The 27,329-nt window shown below is 42.9% G+C and overlaps 1 protein-coding gene across 4 annotated transcripts in view; it reads right to left on the bottom strand.

Moving 5' to 3' along the window:
* Positions 1-27,329, bottom strand: part of FOXP4 (forkhead box P4) — a 179,269-nt gene that overhangs the window by 28,888 nt on the left and 123,052 nt on the right. For 3 of the 4 annotated variants that reach the window (XM_066626239.1, XM_066626240.1, XM_066626242.1), the window contains 7 exons: positions 19,592-19,742; positions 15,011-15,215; positions 12,505-12,609; positions 9,189-9,276; positions 5,837-5,920; positions 2,861-3,062; positions 2,681-2,757 (listed from right to left, as the gene is read on the bottom strand). In XM_066626239.1, the coding sequence (XP_066482336.1) occupies positions 2,681-2,757; positions 2,861-3,062; positions 5,837-5,920; positions 9,189-9,276; positions 12,505-12,609; positions 15,011-15,215; positions 19,592-19,742 (912 nt within the window). The remainder of the gene's footprint in view (positions 1-2,680; positions 2,758-2,860; positions 3,063-5,836; positions 5,921-9,188; positions 9,277-12,504; positions 12,610-15,010; positions 15,216-19,591; positions 19,743-27,329) is intronic. The other variant, XM_066626241.1, reaches the window with a different exon arrangement.

The raw sequence follows: 27,329 nt of genomic DNA, 5'->3' as shown, positions 1-27,329 counted from the left end.
ACGAACTGAAACTGGGTTTTTTTTTCCTGTTCTACCTTAGACCAAAAAGACAATATAAATTTAGCTACAATTGGTTACACTTGCTTAGATGAGGAAACCAGATTACAGATTAGGTTATTTCCAGGACTAATTTATCCCTGTAGATTAGGAATGATTGGCAAATAAACTAATGGGGACTGGGATATTCCCATTTAGCAGGAGATACCCTTATGCAAATATATAGATATATTTTTCACATACAACGGCTTGATTGCTGAGAACAATCACTGGGGTGAACTGGCTTAAACTGAAACCACTGAATTGGATCACTATGGCCAGATTGCAGTTAACTGGAAAGAAACTGTAGATTCCCACTGAAGGAGAGCAAAAACAAGTGCTAATCCATTCTCCAAAGATGCAAAGGAATTAATTGGGGGAATGTCGTAGCAGGCATTAATGCAAATCAGGAACTGCATCAGAACAAACCTGGAGATGTTAACACGAGAAAGCACCCAAACATTTCTATGTAGAACTAAACTTGAAAGTTGTGATCCTGATTCCAATTCAGTAACTTCAACCTGAACCAGTTCATTCCTACTTTGCATCACCTTTATTCAACAGCAAGGGTAACTGACAGTAGATAACAATCAGGTCCCACAATTTGTTAACTGGACTCAAGGAATGTTTTAGGCACCCTGGTGTTGGTCACATTTGAGATGGATTATCTCAGTACTGGGTAGGTATCATTATATGATTACAACGTGCAAGGGGAGGAAGAAACAAAATGCAGGTTTATAAAATTAAAAATAGTGTGGGAGAGAGTGAACAAGGAATTAGTTTATCTCAAAACATTAGAATATGGGAAGTCCATTGAGGCCAACAGGAAGCAAACTCAGGACAAATAAAAGTTAGCATTTTTAAAAAAAATACAATACACAACGATTTGAGGGATTCAGTGTCACAGAATGTAGCAGTGGCCACTTCATTACATTAAAATGGATTCAACAAATTCATGGAGCATAAGTTAATAGTAGCTATTAGTCAGGGTAACCAAAGACTAAAGCACAGTCAGAGGAAGTACACTTTATTCATCCTGGGGAGTACAACAGGGGCAATATACCATCGTGCTCCATTTGTGAGTATTCCAAGGTCATCAGCCTGGTTGCTGCTGAGTCCTGAACTAGATGGAAATGTGGTCTGATCCAACATTCTTATGTTCATGCATATATACCAAGTTGTCTCATTTCAGATTGAAACATGGGGAATGAAAAGTGAGCATAAAAGCAAGACTTTATCTTGGTTAATGAAGGGCACATGTTTGTGTTTGGAAAATATAAAGTACTTCTTGCTCTTATAAAAGCTTGCTAGATCTCAGCTACACAAAGAGATTTCAACCTTAAAGAGTTGAAAGGGACCCTGGAGGTCACCAAGGTGAACCCCCTTGCTCAGTGCAGGCAACTGCTACAGCATCCCTGACAGGTGGCTATCCAACCTCTGCTTAAAAGCCTTCAGTGAGGGAGAGCTCACAAATGCATGAAGCAGACTGTTTGAAATAGAAGAGAATTATCCTGGTATCCTTGGAAAAGGAAATTCCATGTGTCGTTTTACACGGGATTTTAAAGACCTCTTTGTTCCAGCAATGAGAGGATGATGTCAGCATTTCCTCAGAAGCATATTTGTACATGCCAACTGAATGCACAGATTTGACCAAAGGAGAATAAACGCAGTTGGTCAGAGCCACTGGAGAATACTACAGCCTGTAATTCAGAATTAGTTATTTTGTTAAGTAAGGCTTGAAAATCCCTAAAGCCAGCGCAATGGCAGTTTCTTATAGGCGGGAGCTGAAGAATCCTTCTCCCAGAGGGGAAACCACAAAACCACTGGGTCAGAATCACTGCAATAGATTGACAGGGAGCTAGCAGTTAACCTGAACATGTAAAGAAGGACAAAAAGGCATGGACGTCACAAGATAAGGTAGCGATGGATAGAAATGGAAACCCCTGGTCTGCAGACCATTTACACAAAACAGGTAGTCTTAATTATTGTTGTGTCCACAGTACTGGAATGCTTACTATTAATTATACATGGACCTGCAAAATTGAGGTCAGAAAAACTTTTTTCAACGTTTACGGTGATTTTATATGAATCTGGAGTGCTGATTCTAAAAATGGCATCGGTTTTGCCCCATCACATCTAGTTTTGGAGATATTGCATAGCCTAGTTAATGAATGGTTCAAGCATCTTCCTCATGAGCAAGCAACTTGAACAATTCACTAACAAGGCTATGCCATATCTCCGAAACCAGATAGGGCAAAACTGATGCCGCTTTTGGAATCAGCACCCCAAATATACCCAGGAACAGGTCAAATTTTTAAGATAGCAAAAGGTTAGCTGTGTTGACCTGTGCTATGAAAGGTCAGGTTGGGTGAAACATGCACACAAACACTCTATAATCCCTTCCCCAGGTTTGAAGGCTCATGGCAAAAAAAACCCCCAAAACAACCAGTTTGGCAGCAGATCAATGACATAAATCCATACTTCACAAAAGCCAGGTTCTTACTGCACCCACTAACCTAAATTCCATAAAGTAAGCACAGGATCAGAATTCTAGCACACACCACTGGCAACTTCAACCACGTGTCAATTTCAGTACTACTAAAAGGGTGGCTTCTTATACTTTTCTGCAAAATAAGTTTCTCACCTGCCGGATAAGCGACGCATATGTGAAGGGAGGACGGACATCAGCGTTTTTGTAAAACTCATGATTCTGTGCAAGTTCTAGGAGGAAGGAAGAAAGTTATGAAAAAGCATTATTTGAATGGGCAGCTAAAGGGTAATTTGAACATGCAGATGCTGTTGGGCTTTCTTTTGTTGCTCTCACCTGAGGAGATTGGCGTGCAGAACTTCTCTGAGTTCCTCCTGCGAATGGGCCCTACGTTGTGTAAAGTGGATGAGCTGATGACAGAAGGACCCTGCCGCAATGGCGTAATGGGTGCGGTAGCAGAGGTGGGGGGATGAGGTAATCCATCAGGAAAGGTATCAGAAGTGCTCTTGGAGAGGGTGGCACTGGAAACCAGGTTCAACTATTCAAATAGGATGAGGAAAAAAGTGCAAGGTGAGAACGAACACTAGGTGCCAGATACTTACAACTTTCATTTGGAAGATGGGAGGATATTCATGGCTTCCTGATCTTTAAGGTAAATCAGATGGGTGGAAGTGGGTTGGGTGGGGGGAGAACACCACTGTGGTCCCACAAATAAGTCAGTTGCAAACATTCCAAAGTAAGAATTTGAGAACCATCAACCACTGATCCCAAGGGAAAGGTTACATTTGGATGTGAACTGGACCACAATCTACAAAGTTGAATTCTGAATTGTTTTACCAGCTGTAAGAAGTCTGATGTTTGAAATGTGAAGGACATATATAGCTATCTAACATAAAATATTCATCTGTTCCCATAATTGTTTTTATAAGGGACAAATTTTTGCAATTGCAAATATTGTGTACCACTGGGCCAGAAATAAAAGATGGCAGGTGCATGAAAAAATGCTAGATATTTTCAGAAGAAAACTAAAAATAGAATATTGTAAGAAACAGCAGGTTTGACTTGACAGAAGCAATACCACTTGGCAATTATGGTAGTTTAGAAAATTCACATATGTTATTGTTGTTGCAGTAACCCTTACAATGTGCCCTGTTATTCCTAGCCCCATATTGTAGATCAGAGTGGGGGCAAACAGTGGGTTCTACAAATTCACGTGCAGCCCAATTCTATGCAAGCTTACTAAGTTTGCATAGGAGCAAACTGCAAGAAAATAATCAGGTCACTGTTCACAGATGTCATTGTAAGAACCAAATTAATGGCATTACCACAAATTCTCAGCAGAATATTGGTGCAATGCTGCCTCAGTAGAAAATACGTAATAACCAGTATCTCATCAGTACAGCCATCCAAAGCTATATGCTCTTAAGATAGGCAGGTCAGAGTAATCTTTAGGAACTCCATATACAATCCTGTTCCTTGTCAGAATTGAGAAGCAGGGTTGCAACAATATTTGCAAACACTGCTAATATAAGGATGGGGAAATCTAACTTAAGTGTCTAGTATAAGGTTAAATTAAGTGAGTTCCTTGGAGTTACAGTGGGACAGTGATGGGTATGCATTTCCTTCCTTCCTCAGTTGTAACTATAGTGACCTCCCAGAATTTTCAAAAGTCACAGGGGAAAAAGGGTGGGAGAATAAATAAGAAAAGTTTAGTATTTTTGTTAATGATTCAAGTTCTTCCAACAGGGTCACATACTGATGGGAACAAGAAACTCCAGGGAACATAGATTTAGCATATAAGCAGTTGGTTTTTCCTAAAATTGAGGTGTGTCTCAAATGCTTTGGAATAGCTGATAAGACAGTAAAATGGACAATGGTTCAGGAAGGAGCCAGTGGCACATCCTGTAAGGGAGATGTAGATTTATATCAGCTGTGAATTCAGGATTGGAGGATTCCAAACTCCAAATGCATCATATTTTTCAGCTCTTGTTGTTCCTCCAGCAGGTCATGAAGCTGGAAGGTCTGACACAAAAGAAGTGCACATCAGTCTAACATGACAGGTTTTCCAAGATGAGAAGGAACATGGGTTGAGCAAAGGCACTGCACCCCCAGGTCACCTTCTTCACACCTAGTTGTATGCTCCCTCAATCTCGTTTTACACTGAGTTAGTGATTCTGCCTTCCTAAAAGCAGAGCCAGTAAAGAGACCTAGCCCAGTGATGCTCAAACTGGGGGTCCGGACCTACTAGGCTGGTTGTGAGTCAATTTCAGGTGAGTCTCCATTCATTTTAATGTGTATTTTATTTTTAGTATATTAGACTTGACGCTACAAGGGTATGTGATTGCATTTGGGGAAATGATACAGATCTGTACTTTTAACAAGCTATATTATATATATGCTTCTACAATAATAGTCAATGAGGCGGACTCCCAGGCAAGTGTGAAAGGAATTGCAGCCTTTGGGATGTTTGGGGGATTTTTTTTTAAACTGCAACTGCTTGAGAGGGTTAGACAGGTTCTTCTTTATTTTAAACAAATTTTATACTTATTTTAAACTTTTAATTTACTTACTCAATTAGATTTTGCCATTTGGGAGTGCTAAAAATTTCCCTACTTGATGATGTCACTTCCGGTCATTAAATCACTGCCAGGTTAACAACATCACATCAGGTGTGTCCCAACATTAGATTTTCATTCTAAGAAGTGGGTCGGTGCTAAAAAGTTTGAGAACCACTGACCTAGCCTATGCCCCTATGAAATCCCATGTAGAGATGGAAGTGTGAGGCCCAGAAGAGGGTTGTGAAACAATTGCTAGGGTGTTGCTCTTATAGAGCAGGTACAGCTAATTGGAGGCCTACAGGTAGCAGCTAGCTGACATTATGGATTTATTCCCCCTTCCCCGGCCTCTACTTCTCTGTCACCATTCTTCCTGGATGTTGGAAGAATCTGCAAACAGCAATTTGCAAACGCGCATACAAGTCTGGCCTGTAGTGGAGGCAAGGATGCTGCAAGGGTGACAGAAGCAGAGGCCAGGTTAAACTTCATCAGTGGGGGAAGAAGTACCTTGGTATCCTCACATTCTTGTGCCCTCTGCTCCGAGCCAAGAGACTCATAAGTATTGCAGGGGAACAGTTCCTTCTATTCTGAGCCTGGCAATGATATCACAAGCCAGAGTTGGCTCAGGGTGGTTTGGCTGTGTGGTTTAGGAAGTTGGCAACCTCTGTTACAAGGGAAAGAAGGTTAGAAAATACAACAGGGAGAACGCAAGTGTGGGCAAATATGACAGGTAAGGAATAGCCAGAGAACTGCTTACAGGCTGACTGAAGGGCTTTGGCTCCGAAGGTCTCATATGGAGGTGGGCCATCATTGCCTGGAGACGCTCACTCTCTTTAGCTAGCTGTAAAGAGAACCAAACACAGTTATTTGCTTTAAGGAAGCTTATCCTCTTCAGTGATCCATCTAGGTGGCCAATGTATGTAGGAAAGCAGTCTGATTATCAGTTTGCTTAAAAGTCATGCCCTTGAATAGCTGCCTTTCTCTGTCGGCAGGCGTCATGCCCACCTCCTTTCGGGCTGCTCCATCCAGCTTCAGTGCACACATGCCATCCTCTTGTCTTGCCTAATGCTTCCTATGTGCATTAATGTGACAGCGCAGGGCTGTTCTCTTTAGCTCTTGCTGTGCTCCCTTCCCAGAGCACTCCTAGATGGGAAAAACTGCCACCTACCCCAATTCTCCAGTAACACTGAATATTCCTGAGAGCTGTGAACCTGGCTGAGGTATCACATTTCCAGATCTCTACAGACCTGCCTTTTCTTATTGGATATCAAGATCAGGATGTGTGGTGGTGTTTGCTGCTCTGCTGCATCTGCCACAAGAGGTATGCTTACAGCAACACAGCAGTGCTGGTGTTAATACTGTACAGGGAACTAGCTCCCCTCAGTTATAAGGTACACAGAGACAGAAAAAGCTACTGACAAATGGAAGCACACACTATGTTCAGAATTCAAGCCCTCCCAAAATATGTTCCATTCATTGCCTTTTCACTTAGTTCTCCTTTTTCTCCAGCGTGGATTAGAAGTTGCTCTTTGCAGACCCTAGGTGTCAGGATCCTTATCCCCTGAGCTGAGCTGCTGGATCACATCTACCATCTTTCCTTCTGGCAGTCTTTCATGTCAGTCATCCACCTCCTTCTTCCATCCCTTGCACCTCTGTTTCTCTTCACCTTGTCACCTGTCCACATTTCTAATTTCTTCTTTCTCCATAGTACTTCCTCTCACTTATCTATCACTCCCATCATGCCTTTCTCAACCTACCCACTCACCTGCCCATCCATCTCTCCAGATGTGCAACATTGCTTTAATTGCATGCTTCTGCGGTGTGTGTTTATTTCTCAGTGTGCGGAGAAGGGTGAAATATTCGCTGTGGCACGGGGAGAGAGTTTGAGTGCTGCAGAAGCAATGGGATCTGACACCATCTCCCTTTGTGTCACCTTCCCTTTCTGAGTGCTCCCCTCAAACTTTGCCTCTGTTGCTCCCTGACCTGATGGGCCCCTATGCAGAATCTAGGACACACCCAAGAGTGGGTATTTCTTCCTTCTTCACCCAGGTCTGAATCCCTCCCCACAACAAAAGGCAAGAGGCAGTGAGGCAGCAGTTAAAGGCAGCAGTCAGAGTGGAGTTTGCTGAAAGTTTGAGAGGCTCTGACGCAAGGACGCTCTGGCACTGTCGTGGCTCTCATTAGAGCTGACAGATCCACTCTCGTGATGCAGACACTCTTGCTGCCGACACAGCAGGAGCTCTGCAATAAAAACTTTATAATTGGGAGCTCTTGTGGCAGCTTCTCCTCTTCACGCACGGAGCTTTCTGCTCTCTTCAAGGATTCTCTCCCCCACATCCCCTCTTTTAAGCTCCAGTAATTGCTTTCAACTTCTTGCTTTAGTGAGTGTTTGGGAACAGGACAGAATCACACGGTTTGACTCAAGCTGCGTAACAATCTTAACTCTGCTTTCGGAGCATTGTACTCCTTTCTCATGGTTTTTCTTTTCCCCCCTCTGCATTCTCTTCTAGGCACCCCATTTGCAACCACTGACTTAGTTTAGTTTCCAACAGAGGCTGCTTGTGCTCTGTGTTCTTGTAGTTGGTTGCTTCCTTGCCACCCTCTATCACTAATCCTGCTGCTTCAGAAAGTCATGTCCTAAAGAAGGCTGTTTCTTTCATCTGTGCTCTGCTTCACACATATGTGATCTAGCACACAGATAAAAAAAGAACCCCCTGTCCATTTCCTCTAGATTCATCACAAAAATATCAACAGTGGCACCTTTTGAGGAACAGGTGGAAGGTAAGGAATGGAAGAACAAATGGGCATCCCCCGTTTATTTCTCCCCATGAGCAATAATTCTGTTCCACTGGCTACATTCCGCTTTACCTGGTTCAACACACTGCACAGCACTCACAGGTACATAATGTGAAACAGCAAAGCCTTCTCTCATCATCCCTTTCAGTGCCCTTTTCCAACGAAGTAACGACGTCAGATTCTCCTGGCACATGTTTACAACTCCTCTGAGCACAAACTAGATGTTATGGAAGCTAAGTGGGAACTAGGTGAAAAAAGCAGCTCTATATTTCTTCTACCACTGCCTCTCATCCATGGTAATGCCCATTAATACAAAACATGTGGTATGATGTCACTATTCTGAGAGTTTTCCCATAGCCCAACTTCATTGGCTGTTGCTTGTGAGGGGTGGAGAAATTCACAGTACAGTGATGTCACATCACATGTTTTGTATAACTGAACATTACAGGTGGGGGGGGGGAGGAAGAGATGTGATGCTCTTTTCAGTCACAATCACACATCTCCCTTAATTCAGGTTTCAACCTGAGAAAGTCATCTACTCTGATAACATCAGCAGAAGATATTCCATCCTGTGCCCACAGAATATAAGTTGCTTATACCCTTCTGGGTGGCTTTTCACAATGCCTGCACATTTTAACAGGCATCATTGAATCGGTTTAGGCTTGATTCACATGTCCAAAAGGTGTTCTCCATAACCCTGAGGGGTAGAAACAGATGTTTATAACACATCAGACTGCAGGACAGGAGCAATAAACCCATGAAACATTCATGAACCGCCTCTGCTCCTTATATTGCAATCTCCCTATACTAGAGGGTTCAAGGATACTAGACAAGTAGTCCATGATGGTTTTCATTTTCTCTATATTAGCTCTTCCCCTCTGCAGGCTCATCTCTCATTTTACAAGTGTGCAGATGGTGAGAAAACTCGCTGCAAACCGATCAGATAATGAAAACCTTAGACCACTGCTCAATAAGATTTTCCCCTCTGCATGAACAGTCATAACCCATCATCAGGTACACACCCACTGTCATGTGGAGAAATGAAACATGAACCAGGTGATATACAGATAAAGCAGTGGTGATTTCAATCACTGCAATACTGAAAAAAAGTTCTGCTGCAATTGCTGCCAGCTGTATTGAATTCACACTTCCATTTCTCTATGCAGCCATGGGCATGCATAAAAGGACACTGAATTAGTCACCTAACAAACAATATGCCAATGAATACAGCTTTCTGATCTTCATCTGCTCAAGGTCTTGGCTTGAACTTAGACTGAACTCTTAGATGGCTCATGGCATACACGTACACCCACCTGTATTTCCAGCTGCTGTACCACTTGCATTTGAACTCGACACTGAGCCGTGCTCCGGTCATCAAGTGCGTGTTCTGTATTGAGGTGTCTAAAAACAGAGGACATGATTTGTTTCTGAGAGTTCATAGGAGCAGTGCTTGACCAACCAGAACCCTGGTCACACCTTTGGTCCCTTAGTGAGAATTCTTTAAGGTTCTGACTTACGGCTACAATCCAGGCCACACTGTGCTGAGTGATATTCAGTTTTCAAACTTATTTATCACATTTGCATTCTGCTCTTCCTCCAAAGACCGCAGGGAAATACAGAAAGAATTAACACTAACCCAATAAGGTAGGCTAGCCTGAGAGGTGATTACATGCCCAGCATAGCCTATTACAAACCTAGCAACATGGCTGAACAGGTATTTGTATCACACTCTTCTTGGTTCAAGTGTACCACTCTATCTACTATGATCTTGATATTTACATATGGAGACAGGTGCTCTAGAGTAGTGGTTCTCACACATTTGGCACTGAGACCCATGTTGGACAAGTTTCTGGAGGAAAAATCCATTACGGGGTACAAGCCATGATGTGTATGCGCAACCTCCTGATTTTAGAAATGGGTTATGTCAGAATGCCAGATGCAAGGGAGGGCACCAGGATGAGGTCTCTTGTTATCTGGTGTGCTCCCTGGGGCATTTGGTGGGCCGCTGTGAGATACAGGAAGCTGGACTAGATGGGCCTATGGCCTGATCCAGTGGGGCTGTTCTTATGCTCTAGAATGAGAACATGTCAGGACCCACCAGAAGTGATGTCATGACTGGAAGTGACATCATCAAGCAGGAAAATTTTTAACAATTATAGGCTGCAATCTTACCCACACTTATTCAGGAGTAAGTTCCATTTACTATCATTGTTAAAAGAATACACATAGAAGCTTGTTAAAAGTACAGATTTGTAACATTTCCCCAAATGCAGTCACATCCCATGAAATGAATGGGGACCCACCTGAAATTGGCTCGTGACCCACCTAGTGGGTCCTGACCCACAGTTTGAGAAACACTGCTCTAGAGTATTTATAGTACAAAGAGGAAAGACAACTAAAGGGTCAGGTGAACATTCTGGGCTCCACAGACTTAACAGTAAGTCAGACTGAATAATAAGTCTGCTATAATAATCCGTTACAGTAAGTAACAGACTTACAATAAGTCAGAAAATGAAGACAATACTCCCATTCATTGTTTACCAGAAGCAGAAGAGGCTGGAAGGACACAAAAGGTATCATTTTTTAGTTCCAGCCATCGCTGCTCTACTGTAGGCCCACCATTTTGCCTGAAATCACCCTTGCCTCCAGTCTAACTTTGGTACCGCCAAGCTCTGGTCCCTGACCACAATACCATAACTCTTTTTTAAACTCATTTTAACAGAGCAAGTCTGGACTTTAAATACCCATTTGAAGTTTGAACCTTTAAGCTTGGAATTTAACCTTTCTTCATGCCAGTCAATGAACTACAGGCAGTGTAGGGAACAGAACTTGTTTTATTCCAAGAATCTTGGTTTAGCTATTAAACAATATTCCATGTAATGTTTTCTGATTATTTTAAGCTATGTCAAGGCATCCCAACTGGGGGAAGCATGACGCAACTGTCTAATGTTGGAAGGTTTTCGGACCAGCCAGTTGCATATAGTAGCACAGGTGGAAGCCAATCTCTTTCTTAGCCTCCTCTCTGCACATGCAAAGGCTAGAATGGACTTAGAAGAAACACACAAGCCCATCTGTCTCAAGTCTGTGACAGTTGGCACCTATTGGCTAGTAACAGTAATTCTGAGTAGCAAAAGGTGGGTGAGGGATGGTAGAATTTGCTGAAATGCTCAGTTTGTAGAGCAAAACTATGAAAACATTGATTGGACATTGTGCTTCCTAGCATCTCCAGCCTTTTGAAATGTCATTTCCAACCCCACACCATTGTGTTTAAAAGGCAGTGAGGTAGGAGCTGGGGTGGGAAGTTGCTAACATAATGAAGTGTTATGTATATAGGGGCATGTGTAGCAAAAAAGCTTGGAAGAAAAAAAATAAGGCAAGAAAAGAAAACCCGTCAGTTTCATCTGATGTCTTTGCTAAAAATCCTGGCTACAAAAGAGATCTAATTGCAAATGAACTAATTAAGTAAACCTCTGACGAAGCGTGAAAACAATTTGTTTGACCCTGACGCTAGCAGAGGGCTCTTAGACAGCGGAGTTAATCAGTCAGTGACAAAGCCCACAAGCGGTGTCAGCAGGCTGCCGCGCTGCCATCTGTTTCTCTCTAGTTCCCCCCACCCGCTTTTTTTCTTTTTCCTAACATGGACGAGCTCTAAACTTCACTGGTCTGTCTCCTCTTTCCTCCGGAAGTCTTGTCATTTCTCTGTGTCCCAGTCTGCCTTCCTTCCTCTAGCACATTACCTCTTGCAACCATCTCCTCTCCTCTCCCCATATGTCCCATGGTGCCAGGCAGAATTTTGAGAGTTTTCCAGTTCTAACTTTAAATATGTGAGAGAAGCTTAGCTTCATTTCACAAAAGGGGAACTGAGGTACAAGCATTGAGATAATTGATTTTCCTAAAGGTCACAATGCCAAGGTGTTTCAGCTTCCAGATGGACAATGAGTGTGACAAAAATTGTCACCCATCATACAGAAATCATTTGGGGAGGGACGGTAGCTCAATGATAGAAGATAAGCGCTGTATGCAGAAGGCCCCAGGGACAATCCTTGGCATCTCCAGGTAGGGCTGTGTGAAGCCCAGGAAAGCTACCACCTGCCACTGTATTGACCCAAATGTACCTATTGACCCAAATGTACCTATGGTCTGACTCATTATAAGATAGTTTTGTATAGGCTGGACCTCAGTATCTGTGAGGAATCTGTTCCTGGACTACTACAGATAATTAAAATCAGTGGTTTGCAGTTCAATTGGGCCTCCAGACATGACTGGAACCAGCACAGAGCTAGCACAGAACAAGGTTCCAGTTGCGTCCTGGAGGCAGGCCAGAACACTCTTTGGTAACTGTGTGGCTTGGGCTTACCGTGAATGCAAGCCCCCTGTTTCTGAATCTAGAGATACAAAAGAGAAATGGCATTACAGGCAAACAAATGTGGTGGTTACCAGCACAGCTGCCAAAGAGTGCTCTGGGTTGCTGTTGCTGTGTGTGTGTGGGGGGGGGGGGATAACAGTATGTGGTCAAGGGTTCACAAAGATCTAGTGCTGTCACTGAGTACAGGTTGAATCAAAGAACAAAGCAACATATGGGGGTGGTGGTGGAAAGAACAGCTTTGAAGGAGGAGTGGGGTCACCTACTTGACAAACTGTCCCAAATCTTCACAGAGGGTTTCACAACCAGGCCACTTGCATTCTCCATGTCCATACAGAGGGTGAGAGCTAGGGGTCTCCTCATGGGAAGAACTGCAAAGAGGGAGCAATAAAACACAGCTGTTAAAAGGCTGTTCTAGCCTGCTGCTAGCTAGAAGATCTAATGAAGCCTCTGAAGCAGCTACCCATTGTACAGCACATTTTCTTTGCTGGTCTGAAGAAAAAAAAATGCAGTCGCACATTCAGAAGTATTAGATAAAGCCCTATATGGTTTAAGATCAAAATATTTCAAGCATTGCCTCAACTCAATGTGAGTCTACCCATCTAGTAAGATTTTTTAGGGGTAGCCTCTTGTGCAGTTACCCCCTTGTGCAATCCTGAAGTGCAATTCCTGGTAACCCACAAGAAGGCATTTTCTGTGGTGATCGCTACTCTGTTAGGTCCCCTCCTTATTATGGGCTTTCTGCTGTCAGCTGAAAACTCGCTTTTTTCAGCTGGTTAATATGACCTATTTTTGTCTCATCTGGTGCTGTCTTTTGTTGTTCATTATTTTTTGATGTGGTATTGTTTAATTTTTATGTACTGGAAGTTGCACTGAATCTGTAAGGAGAAGGGTGGGACACACATTTTTAATAAATCAATTTATTCATTTGTTCACATCACCCACAAGACAAACTCCCTGGACTGAGCTGATGTTCGACCCAAAGATGTCAGGCCCAGAACTATTGATAAATACCAGCTAACTGATCTTATTCATACTACCTTTCTCACACCATTCCTATGGAGAGACACCCAAGTGTCAGTAAAGTGTCAGTCTTAAACCAAGGTTAAAGACACATAGTGTGTCTTTAACCAACTCCACTTGGCTGATGTCTTTAATTTGTTATATTTTAGAGTGAATGTTTCTATATTTTATTGTTTTTAAATGTCATAAGCCACCTTGTGAATTATGATTGAAGGTCAGATATAAGCAAATATTTTCCCCATGCAATGCGGTGATGAAATCCAGTTTTATGAGTAATACTGGAGCAAGAAGCATCTACTGAACTTTGGTTCCAGGTAATGATTTGTATGGCTCTAAAATGCTAATATCAGAGGATACCTTACCCAGAAAAGCTCTGTATTTGTGACTCAGAGTACTGAGACTTGCCTTCATGTGCTTTATATTCAATTTTGAGACGAGATCTTTAGAACTAATTTTCCATTGCAGTATATCTTTATGTCAGTATGATATTTTCCCTCCAAATGATATAAACATGAAGACTGAAATCCTACTACTTTCTGAACAACATGCAGCAGCTAAAATATATAGTCTTTATATCAAATACTATTTGCCATGAAAGTGATGATTAACAATAAATGGTTGTCCTTTTTACTTGGATGGAAGTTATAATGATGCTTTGAAGTTTTATTGTCTCTGTTTATTCTATTTGTAGTAATTTTAACCCATTTTTGCCCAGCCTAAAGGTGTACACATTTGATCCCTGTTGGGCATATGCAACATTGGGCAGAAATGGCTTAATTAGAAAGGCCTTTGGCTTAAACAACAATGTGATAGTGATAGACATTAAAATCATGACACAGGAGTCTTCTCCCTACTATATAGCACCTTTCTCCCCCAGAAAACTTTCTCCAAAAATCATAAAAAAGACTGTAGAAGAGATTCTTGTGTAGACAGATGTGCCCTAACAGGGATGCTATGTGGCTTTAAATACCCAGCATTAGAGACAATGATGCACCACTTTTTGCAGTCTAGATTTGTGATGCTTCTTGCTTGTTTCTGCTGCTTCTGAAGCTTGGCAGAGACCTACAAATATTGTAGGCACAGTTACTTTCTCATGGTAAGCATCCTGAGGGAAAGAGTCTCAACCTTTCTGCAAGATACTTCATGTTTCTAGCTGTGGGCTAAAGTGACAAATACAAGAGGAGCCATTTTGCACAAATATGTGGCAAAGCATTCATATGGTTCTGTTTTCCAGTAGCTACCATGCCACACAACTTATTAAGTAGGTATATGTTTGAGGGAGCTAATTTCCCCCTGCAACTTTCTATTATCTACAGCCTAATCAACTCTATTTTTCACTGAAAGCAGGTACATACCCAGTAAACCAATCCTGTGCCAAACTGCAGTGTAAAAAGTGCCAACAGCATAGATCTGAATAAACAAGGCAAGAGTAGGGTATGGAACATTCTCAGGGCCCAATCCTATCCAACTTTCCAGCACTGCTGCTACTGTGATGCAGCCCCAAGGTAAGGGAACAAATGCTCTGTTACCTTGAGGAGGCCTCTGTGACAGCCTCCCTACCACAGGATGCAGTGCATGCCCCATCAGCACAGCTACGCCGGCACTGGGAAATTGGATAGGATTGGGCCCTCAGTCATCAGCACTGAGCTCCACCCAACAGACCACAAGGCCTCCTGTGAGACAGGTTCTACATTCTTTACAAATTATCTATTCCATATTTACAAAACCCAAAGGTCCACCAGCTTCTACCTGTCCCTCCTTTGTGCGAGCATGGCGTTCTGTCCATTGGGGAGAGGGTGATGGGAAATGGGAGGAGAGACCTTGGCGGCCGAAAACGAGGTAGAATTGGAGGTGTTGGTGGTGAGGTCAAGTCCTTCTTGCTTGATACTATCTTCTACAGGCTGATTGGCTGTAACCTCTTTCCACAGCTGCTGAAGGTCTGAGGGACAAACAGCTTCACACATGTTGGGGGAGAAAGAGCAGAAAGAGAAGCAGGAGAAAGGGGGGGAAAAGATTTAAAAACTTGAAATTCTCAGAATCCATACCCAAAGAACCTAATGAAAACCGTGAATGTGTGGCTTTCTGATTAGCAATCTGAAAAGAGACCATTTAGATTAGTATTTTGGCCTACTAGCTCTCCTCGGCATTACATATATAACACTATTAATTATGACATATGCATATCGTTCAGAACTTAACATCTTCCTGTGATGAAGATGGATTGATTTTGATCACATCTTTCATCTCCTTCTCCCCCCTCAGAAAAAAAAGAGGACTCTCCCTAGTCAAGGAATATATTTTACATTCACAATGCAAGAATGCACATTAAGCATTACTGTGAACAGTGGCAACCTAGGGCAACATCATGCCCACAACCAGGCCACAACCGTGGAGTCCGCCCCCCCCCCCGGCTGGTCCTCGCCCTCTAAAGCTAATGCCCTCCAGTTTCTTGTGATATTCCAAAGCTCTTGGAAAGCCTCTAAGCTTCTGAAGGCCCTTAAAAAATACTTCCGGGTTTTCAGAAGTACTGTTTAAAGGGCCCTCCAGAAGCTCAGAAGACTTTCTGAGCACTCCAGGATTCCATGTGACATCTCACCACTTGGAACTACATGGTCCCCTGGTTCTAACACCAGGGATGCCACTGACTGTGAATATGTAAATAATTTGTGCTAAAAGATCCTGTGTATGAACTCTCATTTAAGAAGTTTGATTCCTGAATCAAAGTTTCATCTAATCCAGAATTCTTTGCAAGAAGCCCAGCAGAAGTTGGCCAGTGACCCTCCAAGTGCACTGCCATCTGCTTTCCAACCATCTGTGGCAAGAGGCAAGCAATTACAGCCTTTTTACCTAGAGAAAACTAAGCCAGAGAGATAAGAGTGAAATGTTTAATAGATTTTACAATCTAAATATCTATTATAGAAGTTGTTTGGTGTGAATTTTTGTTACCTGCCTAGTGCCTCTAGAGTGTAATGGACTAATCAACACTATGGAATTTGATAGTCTACTCCATTTAAGATCCTATATAAAATAGCAGAACCAAAAAATGAGTCCAAGTTGCCTAGGATCTTTGAAATTCAAGTCTTGAAGTGCAACCATAATTAAAACTTCAATGTTTCTAAAAACTGGAGCACAGCCACAGTGGTCAGGAAGGAGAAGCTTAACATTCCCCTATGTATCATTTCAGAATCAGAATCTCTTTGCCTGCAAAGTTCTTTTAGCATCATTAATGTTTGATCACTGCAATGAACTGTACATCAGGTTCATTTGAAAAAGGTTTGCAAACCTCAAGGAGTTCAAAATATGGCAGCCATGCTGTTTGCTGGTGCCTGACAGAGCAATATTTGTCCAGTTTTGAAAGAGTTTCAAAATGAGTCAGTGAGTTTCCAGATGGTTCAGATGTGTTTCCAATTCAAGATGCTGGTTCTTACTTTTAAAGCCCTAAGCCATCCGGGAGCACAGTATCCAAAGAATCACCTTTTCCCTATCAGTTAAGATTTGCAACAGAGGTCCTTTTCTGGGTTCCCACATCATCAGGCAGGTAGTCACACTCTGGCTTTGGAACTCCCTCTCAGAGGAAAGCTCAACTGATGCCTTCTTTACCGTCTCTCATGTGCCAGATTAAGGCCATCCTATTTTCCTGAGCTTTTAACAGACAATATGGCTCTTATGAGCTTCTAGCTCTATTTTTGTGCTCATGTTTTATCTCTGTTCTAGTATACATATTATTATTGTGGGATTTTCAGGATTCTATTGTAAGGCATCTTGTGGATTCTATTAATGGAAGGGCAGAAAAATTTATAAACGAATAAAGGTTTGTCTTAGTTTGACTCTCAGTGCTGATTTGAGATTTGGGTACCATGCTAAATGCCACCTTTTTTTGTACGTGTGATGTACCAAATCACAGATACCAGTGAACATCTGAAGGTGTAACTTCTAGAAACACACACAGGTGAACCAAAATGCTTCTGGATCAGTTCAAAACCATCTGACCCATTAAGTCACTAGCCAGACCCAACAATAAGAACATTCCTCTTGTTTAGGAGACTAACAATTAGTTTGTTTGGGCAGGAGCAAATTGAGTGATGCCTACTTGACATCATCATGGTAGATGCATGAGAAAGGGTCTTGTTTTGCTTTCTAATATTTATTAAAACTTTTACAATTGGTTATGTAACTTTAGAAGAACTCTGGCATCTGAGGGCTGCTTCACATATCACCACTTACTGTAGTATCACCACATACCATGTGCTTTTCAAGTAGAAAAAAGCATAATGTATGAAATGGTCCAAAGAATTTGCCACCACATAGCAGTTTCTATTTTCTGATTTGACAAAATGTTAGCTAAGTTAGATCTCTATTTTGTGTTTGCTTTCCTAAGTACTGTTTATTCTGACCCTCCCAGCCCCAACCCTTTGTTTTGTTTAAAATTATCTTCTTGTCTGTTTTAAAAAAGCTCTGACCTGCTGGTGTGCCATATCTACTTAATGCCACACTTCAATGTCAACAGGATAGAACAGTGGTTTCAAAAGTTCTCCTTAGGAAGAGAGAAACACATGAGTATTTGCTAGATCACGCGAACTGCAGCAACGTGATCCCCAGGATCACACTGCTGCCTGGGAGAGGATAATTTTTTTTTTTAAACTTACCTTCAGCCGGTGCTGGAGTCTTGGGAGGTCCGGGGGGGGAGGGGTCTAGGAAGCCCTCTGCAGGGCTTTCTAAGTCTCTGTAATTGTGAAAAAGGGCACTTCTGGTTTCATGACAAAAAGTGGAAGTGCCCATTTTCTTCTTTTTTCCCCACTATTGCAGAGTCTTGGGGAGTCCTTGGGCACCAGGATGCAGGTTGTGTCTGATGTCTTGTGTGCTCCCTGGAACATTTGGTGGGCCACTGTGAGGTACAGGAAGCTGGACTAGATGGGCTCTTGTCCTGATCCAGCGGGGTTCTTCTTATGTTCTTATGTACTGCAGAGGGCTCCCCAGACCTCCTGGACCTCCCAGGACTCCAGTGCTGGTTGGGATTAAGCATAAAAAATCCGTCCTGTCCTTGGCAGCAGTACAAACCCTGGGATCACGTTGGTGCCTCCCCCCTGCACCTTAAAGGGACAAGGATAACTACTTCCTTTGCTGAAGGGTCACGATCTACCAGTTTGGGAACCTCTGGGATAGAATATTCCTGAGAAGGGAACTGTGGGGCTAGGAAGGTCCTTGAATTATATAAGAAATGGTTGTACAGACAACTTCAGTTCCAGGTGTTCCTTTTATTGTATGTGCTAACTAGGTCTCTCTATCTGCTTGAATATGTGATATTAGGATGTCATGATAATGCATGGGCGATACTTTCATTCTTGTTTAGGTTTGGCTAGCTAGCTGATTATGCTGCTTTTCAGAAGGCAAATCAAATATCCATTCTATACTCACATTTAGTCACCCCTTCTCCAAACAATGGGTGATGATTGTGCTTTGGTCAGAGTTAAATAAATCTAGATGTCAGATTGAAATTTCAGGAGACTGCCAAAAATTCTGCAGGTTTGGCACCCCAAATATAACAAATGGGCATTTCAATACACAGTCAAATAGGTCTGGCTGCAATCCTAATCACACTTACCTGAGAGTAAGTCCCATTAAAACAATGGAACTTACTCCTGAGTGAACATGTACAGGATTGCACTGTAAGACAGGTGGTGAGTATAGGGCGAACAAAAGCAGTAATCAGCCACTCCTCCAAGGTGGGGCAGTCACTCAAACAGTAGTGCCTGAATATTGCTTTTAAAACCTTCTCTGGACTTCTAGACACATGGCACCATCACTTCTTGGATCTACATATTCATGCTTAAAATGCTGAGCATGAGCAAGGCTGAATATCTTAGCCCAGGCTCTGCTGCACTCCTTAAAGACTGTTTCTTTAGCAGAGAGGGGACATAAGGCCTCTGCATATATCAAAGCTACTTTATGTGCACACACCCTCCTTCTGAGAGAGAAGCAGCAAGGACTGGTCTGACTAGCAGAAGCTTCTGCTGGCCAGCAATTACTGTGTTTAATAATAAAGGTAAATATAAATATTAGGCCCCAACACTCTCTATTTTCATCGGCACCACAACTCCAAGGCATGCACTGAATAGAAGCTGAATCAGACACATTACATTCTGGGTCAATAATGCTTTATTGATGCCTGTTCTATAACAAAACCAAAAGCATGCCAAACATTAGGCCCAAAATGCACTGAAAATACCCAGCCTTTAAAACTAACACCCAACTGGCTATGCAAATTGCTGCTCTTGGTGGGTGGGTTACCCCCGACAGCACTTAAAGAGCAAGGAAGGATATGTGCATTACCTTGTGGAAGGGTCTGCAGAGGAACCGTGCCTTGTCCTGGTTGTAAACTGACCAGCCCTTGTCGCTGGAGGTTTAACAGGTGCTGCTGCTGCAGCTGCTGCATCTGCAGTAGCTGTTGTTGGAATGCCAGCTGCTTATTCCCTAATGGCTGCTGGAAGACAAAAGGAAAAAATCAAAACACATTATTTTCAAACCTGTAGCACAGGCCTTCCGGGATTCTCTAGGGTCTTGCATAAGCAGCCCAATCCCAGCTATAGCTGCGTTTGCAGCCAGCATAGCTCACAGTCCTGATCTCTTGTCCTCAGTGGCCACACAGCATATAACCAAGACAGAGAGCCTTTGATCTATCAGAGCAGCAGAATGAAAAGGGGGGTGGGGGAAGAGAGAGCTTGCTTGACAGAGCACTGAAAATGCTGAGTCTCTTTGTCAGATAAGCGTTTCCACAGAGTCTGTGCATTTGAATTGTGCATAAAGCCAGAATGTCTGTTTCACAGTAGGAGCTACCTACCTAAACATATATCCATTTCAATAGATCAAGCTCCTATGAGCAACACCATGGGCTTGCTCACAGGAAAAGCATAACCTGGCTGGCTTTTAAAGGCAGTAACTCCAACTTCGTGCAGTGACACATGGTCACACTATGGGCTATGTCTACTCTTGAAAATGAAATACCCAGGACCAGGGATCACCTGCTGATCTAAAAGATTTCTCCACCCACAGAGAATTGGCAAATTCTGAATTGCCAATTACTGAATAGACAAAAGGGCAGATAGTACGACATGAACTCCTGCTGTCTCATAAGGGTTTACACACAGAAATCTGGTGATTTATGCAAAGCTTCATATAGGACAAGGAAGGTAACTCAAATATGGGCTACAGTGTTTAGCAAAAATTTTGCAGAGTATGTCACAAACACTTATCATGATATATGTACTGCAGGGCAGGAAATGGGGTAAAACTACTAGTCCAGTGTAAAGAAAAATGAATTAAGCTGGAGAATTTAGATATAATTCATTTTGGTCTCACAGATATTAATGAAACTAAATTATCACAGAATTCAGGTACTCAAAGTTTATTGCTTGTGAATAACAACCTAAAGTCACAACCCCATGACATCTATGTATAATGTCCATGACAAAACCCCATGACATCTGTTCCAATGAACCCAACAAAGTTCTAATGAAGTCTATATCAGGGCTAGTGCCAGGTTCTACTGGGTACTGGGCCCCCATTTCCATGATGTGCTGGCACCTCCCTCTGACAAGCTGGCATCCCCATGGCTTACTGGGCAACCAATGGCAGCAGCTTCTCCCTCACCTACCATCAGAAGTTAGAAACAAATTGGTGTTGCTTCTATCTCAGGTGGTGACTCCTCTCCCTCTTACTGGCCAATAAGCTTTCTTCCAAAGGTCCTTGCATAATTGGAGGGAGCTGAGAGAAGCCCATTGATCAGTAGGAAAGTTGTGAGAAGCTGCTGCTGCATAAGTTGAGATTTGTGCACATTCCTTCTCCTGCTCTTCCCATTGGTCAGTGGGAGCATCATCTAGAAGACCAGCAATAAAACAGGGGCATCTCTCGCTTGCAGATAGGAAGTACCTGGCAACAAAGGCAGAGCAAGTCTGCTAGGTGTGCCACACTGCCTCTGCAAAGGGCTTGGCCAGGTCCCAGGTGGGTATGAGCTATGATGCCAGTCATGGGTCCATTTGTTTCACTGGAAAAAAATAATGACCTATAGAGCGACTCAAGGCAAGAACAGAATTAATGTAAATTATTCTATTCGTGGTAATTAAAAAGGAAAGCTTAACTTGTAAAATGAACCCTTTATTTTTCCCAAAGCAAAGAATGACGACAATAACATTTATATCATGCCTTTCCTTATACAGTAGCTTTATTAAAGATTTGTTAGATGTTTATTTCCACTTTTTCAATTAAAAAAATCAAATACAATATTTGTTTTGAGACTGTTTTCTACAATATTAAAACAGAACAAGTTTTAACTCCTCCTAATAACTAATAACCCAATTAATTTAATGCCGGCCAAGGGGTGGTGGAAAATGTCATCTTGTACCAAATATGACCAATGATATTGCAACAGCAGTAATAAACACTCACAAAGAAATCCCCTACTCCCATCTGCCACTGGCTAAAAAAGTCCTTATCATGGGGACAAGGGTGGGATCAATAAGAACAAAGGGCCCCCAGTAGCAAATGATGCTCTGCAGCTAAGAGAGACCCCACAACAGTCTCTTTTTTCAGCATGAGTTTCTTCTTTTGTCTGTCACCCCCTTCCTCAAGGTAAAGATTTTTGGTTTGGGGATGGATGGTAGAGGTTATGGCTAGAGGTAGCATGCAAGACCCAGGTCAAGTCAGATTACATTCAAAAGGGACTTTCTCCAATTTGAACTATGCAGCCTTATTTGAGAGGATAGACTCCGCCCCCCCCAAACACTTGCCTCATCCGTTCCCCTCTCCCCAGATGGTCTCTGCTACTGCTTCTTGTGCTTCAGTTCCATCCAAGTTTCTTCTACTGGGCACTCTCTTCTGTGGAGATCAGCTCTGTAGTTCCAGCCACCATTCAAGCATAGCCAAGTCTTCATTAGGAGGCTCAAAGCAGGAGCTCTCTCTCTTTTGTTGTCCATAGAGTACCATGGGCAACAAGAAAGACAGAACACCTGCCTTTTAGTTAACTATTTCGCAATGAGCTCTATAACGCTTTCAGCCCAATCCTAACCAACTTCCCAGCGCTGATGCAACCACAATGCAATCCCTAAGTAAGGAAACCACCGTTCCTTTACCTTGAAGAGGCCTCAGTGACTGCTCCCCACTACCACCACCAGATGCAGTGTTAGCATGGATATGTTGGCCATTCAATGTATCATTTTTTAAATACACGTGGCCCCTTTTCCCCAGCATAACTCTTTTGATGCGAGTTTTTCTCACATTGTCTGAGCCCACATGTATCCAAGCTGGCAGATGAGCATTTAATAGTGAGAGAGAAAGAGATCTCATTGTCTTTTGAGTTTGAAGGGGAACTCACCAAAGCAAGAGCAATATAAAAAAGCAAAGCAATATAAAACTAAATATGGGCCACATTCAGAAGCTGAAACATGCTCTTCATCTAGTTTTGAAACGTTTTCTTGATAACTCCTTATAGAACAGAACATATTCTATTACTGAAGAGCATGACGGTATTAAGGCAAGTCCATTCATTTTTGATTTGAATTCCAAGTCAATGAATCACTGGGGCTCAGCCAAGGGGCATCAGAAGTGGGAAAAGGCATCCCCTACAGACTCCAGTGTAGGCAGAACAGCTAGGCAAGTTAGTCATTCATATAAAAGCATTTTTATGGGTTGGGAGACAAACACTGAACGGCCTGGAAGGGAGGGAGGGAAACCCAGAGCTCTTCCTTATTACTATCTATAGCAGTTGCTGTACTGCCTGAAGTTTGGTTTGTCCCCTCCCTTTCTAGTAACCTTTTGTAAGCACAGGTTTCTGCCTGTTACATCAGAGCAGTAGAACACTGCCTCATTCACTCATCTTCCAGTCTGTAAAACAGAAGGAAAATTGGGAACGAATTAAGTCATTAGAAACCCCAGGGCATGCTGCTTTCACCTCATAACTCAACAATATGCTATATCTTTTCTCATCAACTTGTTCCTAAGTCCAAGCAATGGTGGCCAATGGCTGCTGTAGTAGCTTCTAGGAGTTCACAACACAGAAGTCAAAGACATGGAAACAGGGTGTTACATCAGCAGTTTCATCTACTTTGGCAATATAGCCCTTTGCATTTCTAAAGGGATACCATAATGAGATCTCATAGTACTGAAAGCGGAATGGTCTTCTGAGAAGCTCTATTATGCTGTAGAAATAACTTAAAAATACAATAATGACTAAGGTCATATAAGCAAGTGATGGTGCTAGGAACAGAACCCATAAGAACAGCCCCACTGGATCAGGCCATAGGCCCATCTAGTCCAGCTTCCTGTATCTCACAGCAGCCCACCAAATGCCCCAGGGAGCACACCTGATAACAAGAGACCTCATCCTGGTGCCCTCCCTTGCATCTGGCATTCTGACATAGCCCATTTCTAAAATCAGGAAGTTGCGCATACTCATCATGGCTTGTACCCCGTAATGGATTTTTCCTCCAGAAACTTGTCCAATCCCCCTTTAAAGGCGTCCAGGCCAGTCGCCATCAGCACATCCTGTGGCAAAGAGTTCCACAGACCAACCACACGCTGAGTAAAGAAATGTTTTCTTTTGTCTGTTCTAACTCTCCCAACACTCAATTTTAGTGGATGTCCCCTGGTTCTGGTGTTATGTGAGAGTGTAAAGAGCATCTCCCTATCCACTCTGTCCATCTCCTGCATAATTTTGTATGTCTGAATCATGTCCCCCCTCAGGCGTCTCTTTTCTAGACTGAAGAGACCCAAACGCCATAGCCTTTCCTCATTAGGAAGGTGCCCCAGCCCCGTAATCATCTTAGTCGCTGTCTTTTGCACCTTTCCCATTTCCACTATGTCTTTTTTGAGATGCGGCGACCAGAACTGGACACAATACTCCAGGTGTGGCCTTACCATCGATTTGTACAACGGCATTATAATATTAGCCGTTTTGTTCTCAATACCTTTCCTAATGATCCCAAGCATAGAATTGGCCTTCTTCACTGCTGCCGCACATTGGGTCGACACTTTCATCGACCTGTCCACCACCACCCCAAGATCTCTCTCCTGATCTGTCACAGACAGCTCAGAACCCATCAGCCTATATCTAAAGTTTTGATTTTTTGCCCCAATGTGCATGACTTTACACTTACTGACATTGAAACACATCTGCCATTTTGCTGCCCATTCTGCCAGTTTGGAGAGATCCTTCTGGAGCTCCTCACAATCACTTCTGGTCTTTACCACTCGGAAAAGTTTGGTGTCGTCCGCAAACTTTGCAACCTCACTGCTCAACCCTGTCTCCAGGCCATTTATGAAGAGGTTGAAAAGCACCGGTCCCAGGACAGATCCTTGGGGCACACCGCTTTTCACTTCAATCCATTGTGAAAATTGCCCATTGACACCCACTCTCTGTTTCCTGGCCTTCAACCAGTTCTCAATCTAGGAGAGGACCTGTCCTCTAATTCCCTGACTGTAGAGTTTTTTCAGTAGCCTTTGGTGAGGGACCATGTCGAACGCTTTCTGAAAGTCCAGATATATAATGTCCATGGGTTCTCCCGCATCCACATGCCTGTTGACCTTTTCAAAGAATTCTATAAGGTTCGTGAGGCAAGACATACCCTTACAGATGCCATGCTGATTCTCCCTCAGCAAGGCCTGTTCATCTATGTGTTTTGAGATTCTATCTCTGATGAGGCATTCCACCATTTTACCCGGTATAGATGTTAGGCTGACCGGCCTATAGTTTCCCGGGTCCCCCCTCTTTCCCTTTTTAAAGATCGGCGTGACATTTGCTATCCTCCAATCTTCTGGCACCGTGGCCATTTTGAGGGACAAGTTGTATATCTTAGTCAAGAGTTCAGCAACCCAACAATGACATAATATTGGTTGCTTTATTCTAAATTCCTTTTTTAACTATCCCAAGCATGAAATTGGCCTTCTTCACTGCTGCCACACACTGGGTTGATGCTTTCATTGAGCTGTCCACCACCACCCCAAAATCTCTCTTCTAATGCTAGACAGCTCAGAACCCATCAACATATATGTGACCTTTTTACTTCTTGCCCCAACGTACATCACTATACACTGAATTGCATTTGCCATTTTTCCACCCATTCTCCCAGTTTGGAGAGATGGTTCTGGAGCTCTTCACAATCCATTCTAGACTTCATCATCTGGAATGTTTAGTGCTATCCACAAGCTTGGCCACCTTGCTACTTATCCCCAACTCCAGGTCATTTATGAATAAATTGAAATGCACTAGCCCCAAGACAGATCATTGGGACACACTGCTTTTCACATCTCTCCATTGTGAAAGCTGCCCATTTATTGCCCATTTACACTGGGCATTACATTGGGAAAACTGCCCATTGACACTGTTTCATGTTCTTCAAATTTCAGTAAATGTGACTACATTTTATTCTAGCCTACTAGGTTTGCTTTTGATATTCGTGTCTTTGGAAAGAGAGACAAGGTATATATTCCAAATATTGAATCTCTTCCAAACTGCAGTATCCATATCTGAATTTCACCTCAAATGACAAGCAAATTTGCATTATTGCCTTTTCTAAAGATTCTACAGAAAGCTGCAATCTCACTATGTAATAATAACTTTTATTTTTATCCCGCCTTTCTCCCCAAAGGGACTCAAGGCGGCTTACAACATATAAAAACATAATTTAAAAACAAATAAAAACATATTAACACATCATAAAAAACAGCAGTCAGAGTAAAAAATAGGTAAAAAGAGCATAGAGCAGCAGCAAGTCATAAAAGAATCAGGCCTGTAAAAAATATTAAAAGATGTTAAAAAGATGTTAAAAGGCCAAGAACTCAGAAGGCCTGTTTAAACAGAAGGGTCTTCAGGCCTCACCGAAAGGTCTCAAGAGAGGGAGCCATTCTTAAGTCAGGGGGAAGGGAGTTCCATAGCGTTGGTGCCACTACTGAGAAGGCCCTATTTCTTGCAGCCGCCCCACGTACCTCCCTAGGCGGCGGCACTTGTAAAAAGGCCTTCTCTGATGACCTAAGAGGACGAGCCGGATTGTACGGGAGCAGGCGATCTCTAAGATACCCTGGTCCAGAGCAGTATAGGGCTTTAAAGGTCAATACCAGCACCTTGAATTGGGCCCGGAAACGAATGGGCAGCCAATGCAGCCGCTGGAGAAGCGGACTGACAGAGTCAAACCGCCTACCTCCAGTAACCACACGAGCCGCCGCATTCTGCACTAGCTGCAGTTTCCGAACCGTCTTCAAGGGCAGCCCCACATAGAGCGCGTTACAGTAATCTAATCTCGATGTCACAGAGGCATGGATCACTGTGGCCAGGTCTGCACGATTCAAGTACGGCCGCAGCTGGCGCACCAGCCGAAGCTGAGCGAAGGCCCCCCTAGCCACAGCCGCCACCTGGGAATCGCTGGGCTATGTACCAGCGAATTTGGAAGAACCAGTCATTACATCAAAATTCAGAGACAAAGGTGACTTATGAGGAACTCTGTGAAAGCAGCCAGAATAGTAGCTCCTTTACAACAAAATGATCAAATATAAAGCAAAGTAATACAAAATGGTATCTGCTTCATGCAATGAAATTAATATTTTTGAGATATTATAGTTGAATATTTAGTTTAGTTTTAGTTTTGCAGCAGTGGTTGTTGCAATGGGGGCTGTGTGTAAAACTGCACAGCCACATTCCTTAAAAGTCTCTCTCAGATGACCTGGACCTATAATTATAAAGTTACCTTCCCATGCTGTATAGTAGCTCCCTCTTACCCTCTCCTGCCTGCTGCCAGAATCTGTGGGTTTCTCTGGACACTTTCACTTTTGGAGGTCATTCCCTGCGTACTTTTGATAGAACCAATGAAGTATGAAGCTTATCTGCCCACAGATAGAAATCTTAAACACAAAGAAAGTAATTACTGAACCTTGCTCTGCCAGTCACTAGCACCCACTGGGCCACTCCAATCTTTCCTTTTTTCAAAGATGGAAGGTTTTCCTGCTAGGGTGCATTCCCAAAATCCCACTCTCCCTCTTTCTGCTCCAGCCCTCTACTCCCTTGATCCCTGATCTTCTCCCTAGC

This window comes from Tiliqua scincoides, chromosome 4 (assembly GCF_035046505.1).
Source record: "Tiliqua scincoides isolate rTilSci1 chromosome 4, rTilSci1.hap2, whole genome shotgun sequence".
In the NCBI taxonomy this organism is placed as follows: domain Eukaryota; kingdom Metazoa; phylum Chordata; class Lepidosauria; order Squamata; family Scincidae; genus Tiliqua; species Tiliqua scincoides.
The sequence above is the reverse complement of the archived record's forward strand: the minus strand, read 5'-3'. Positions and strand labels throughout refer to the sequence as shown.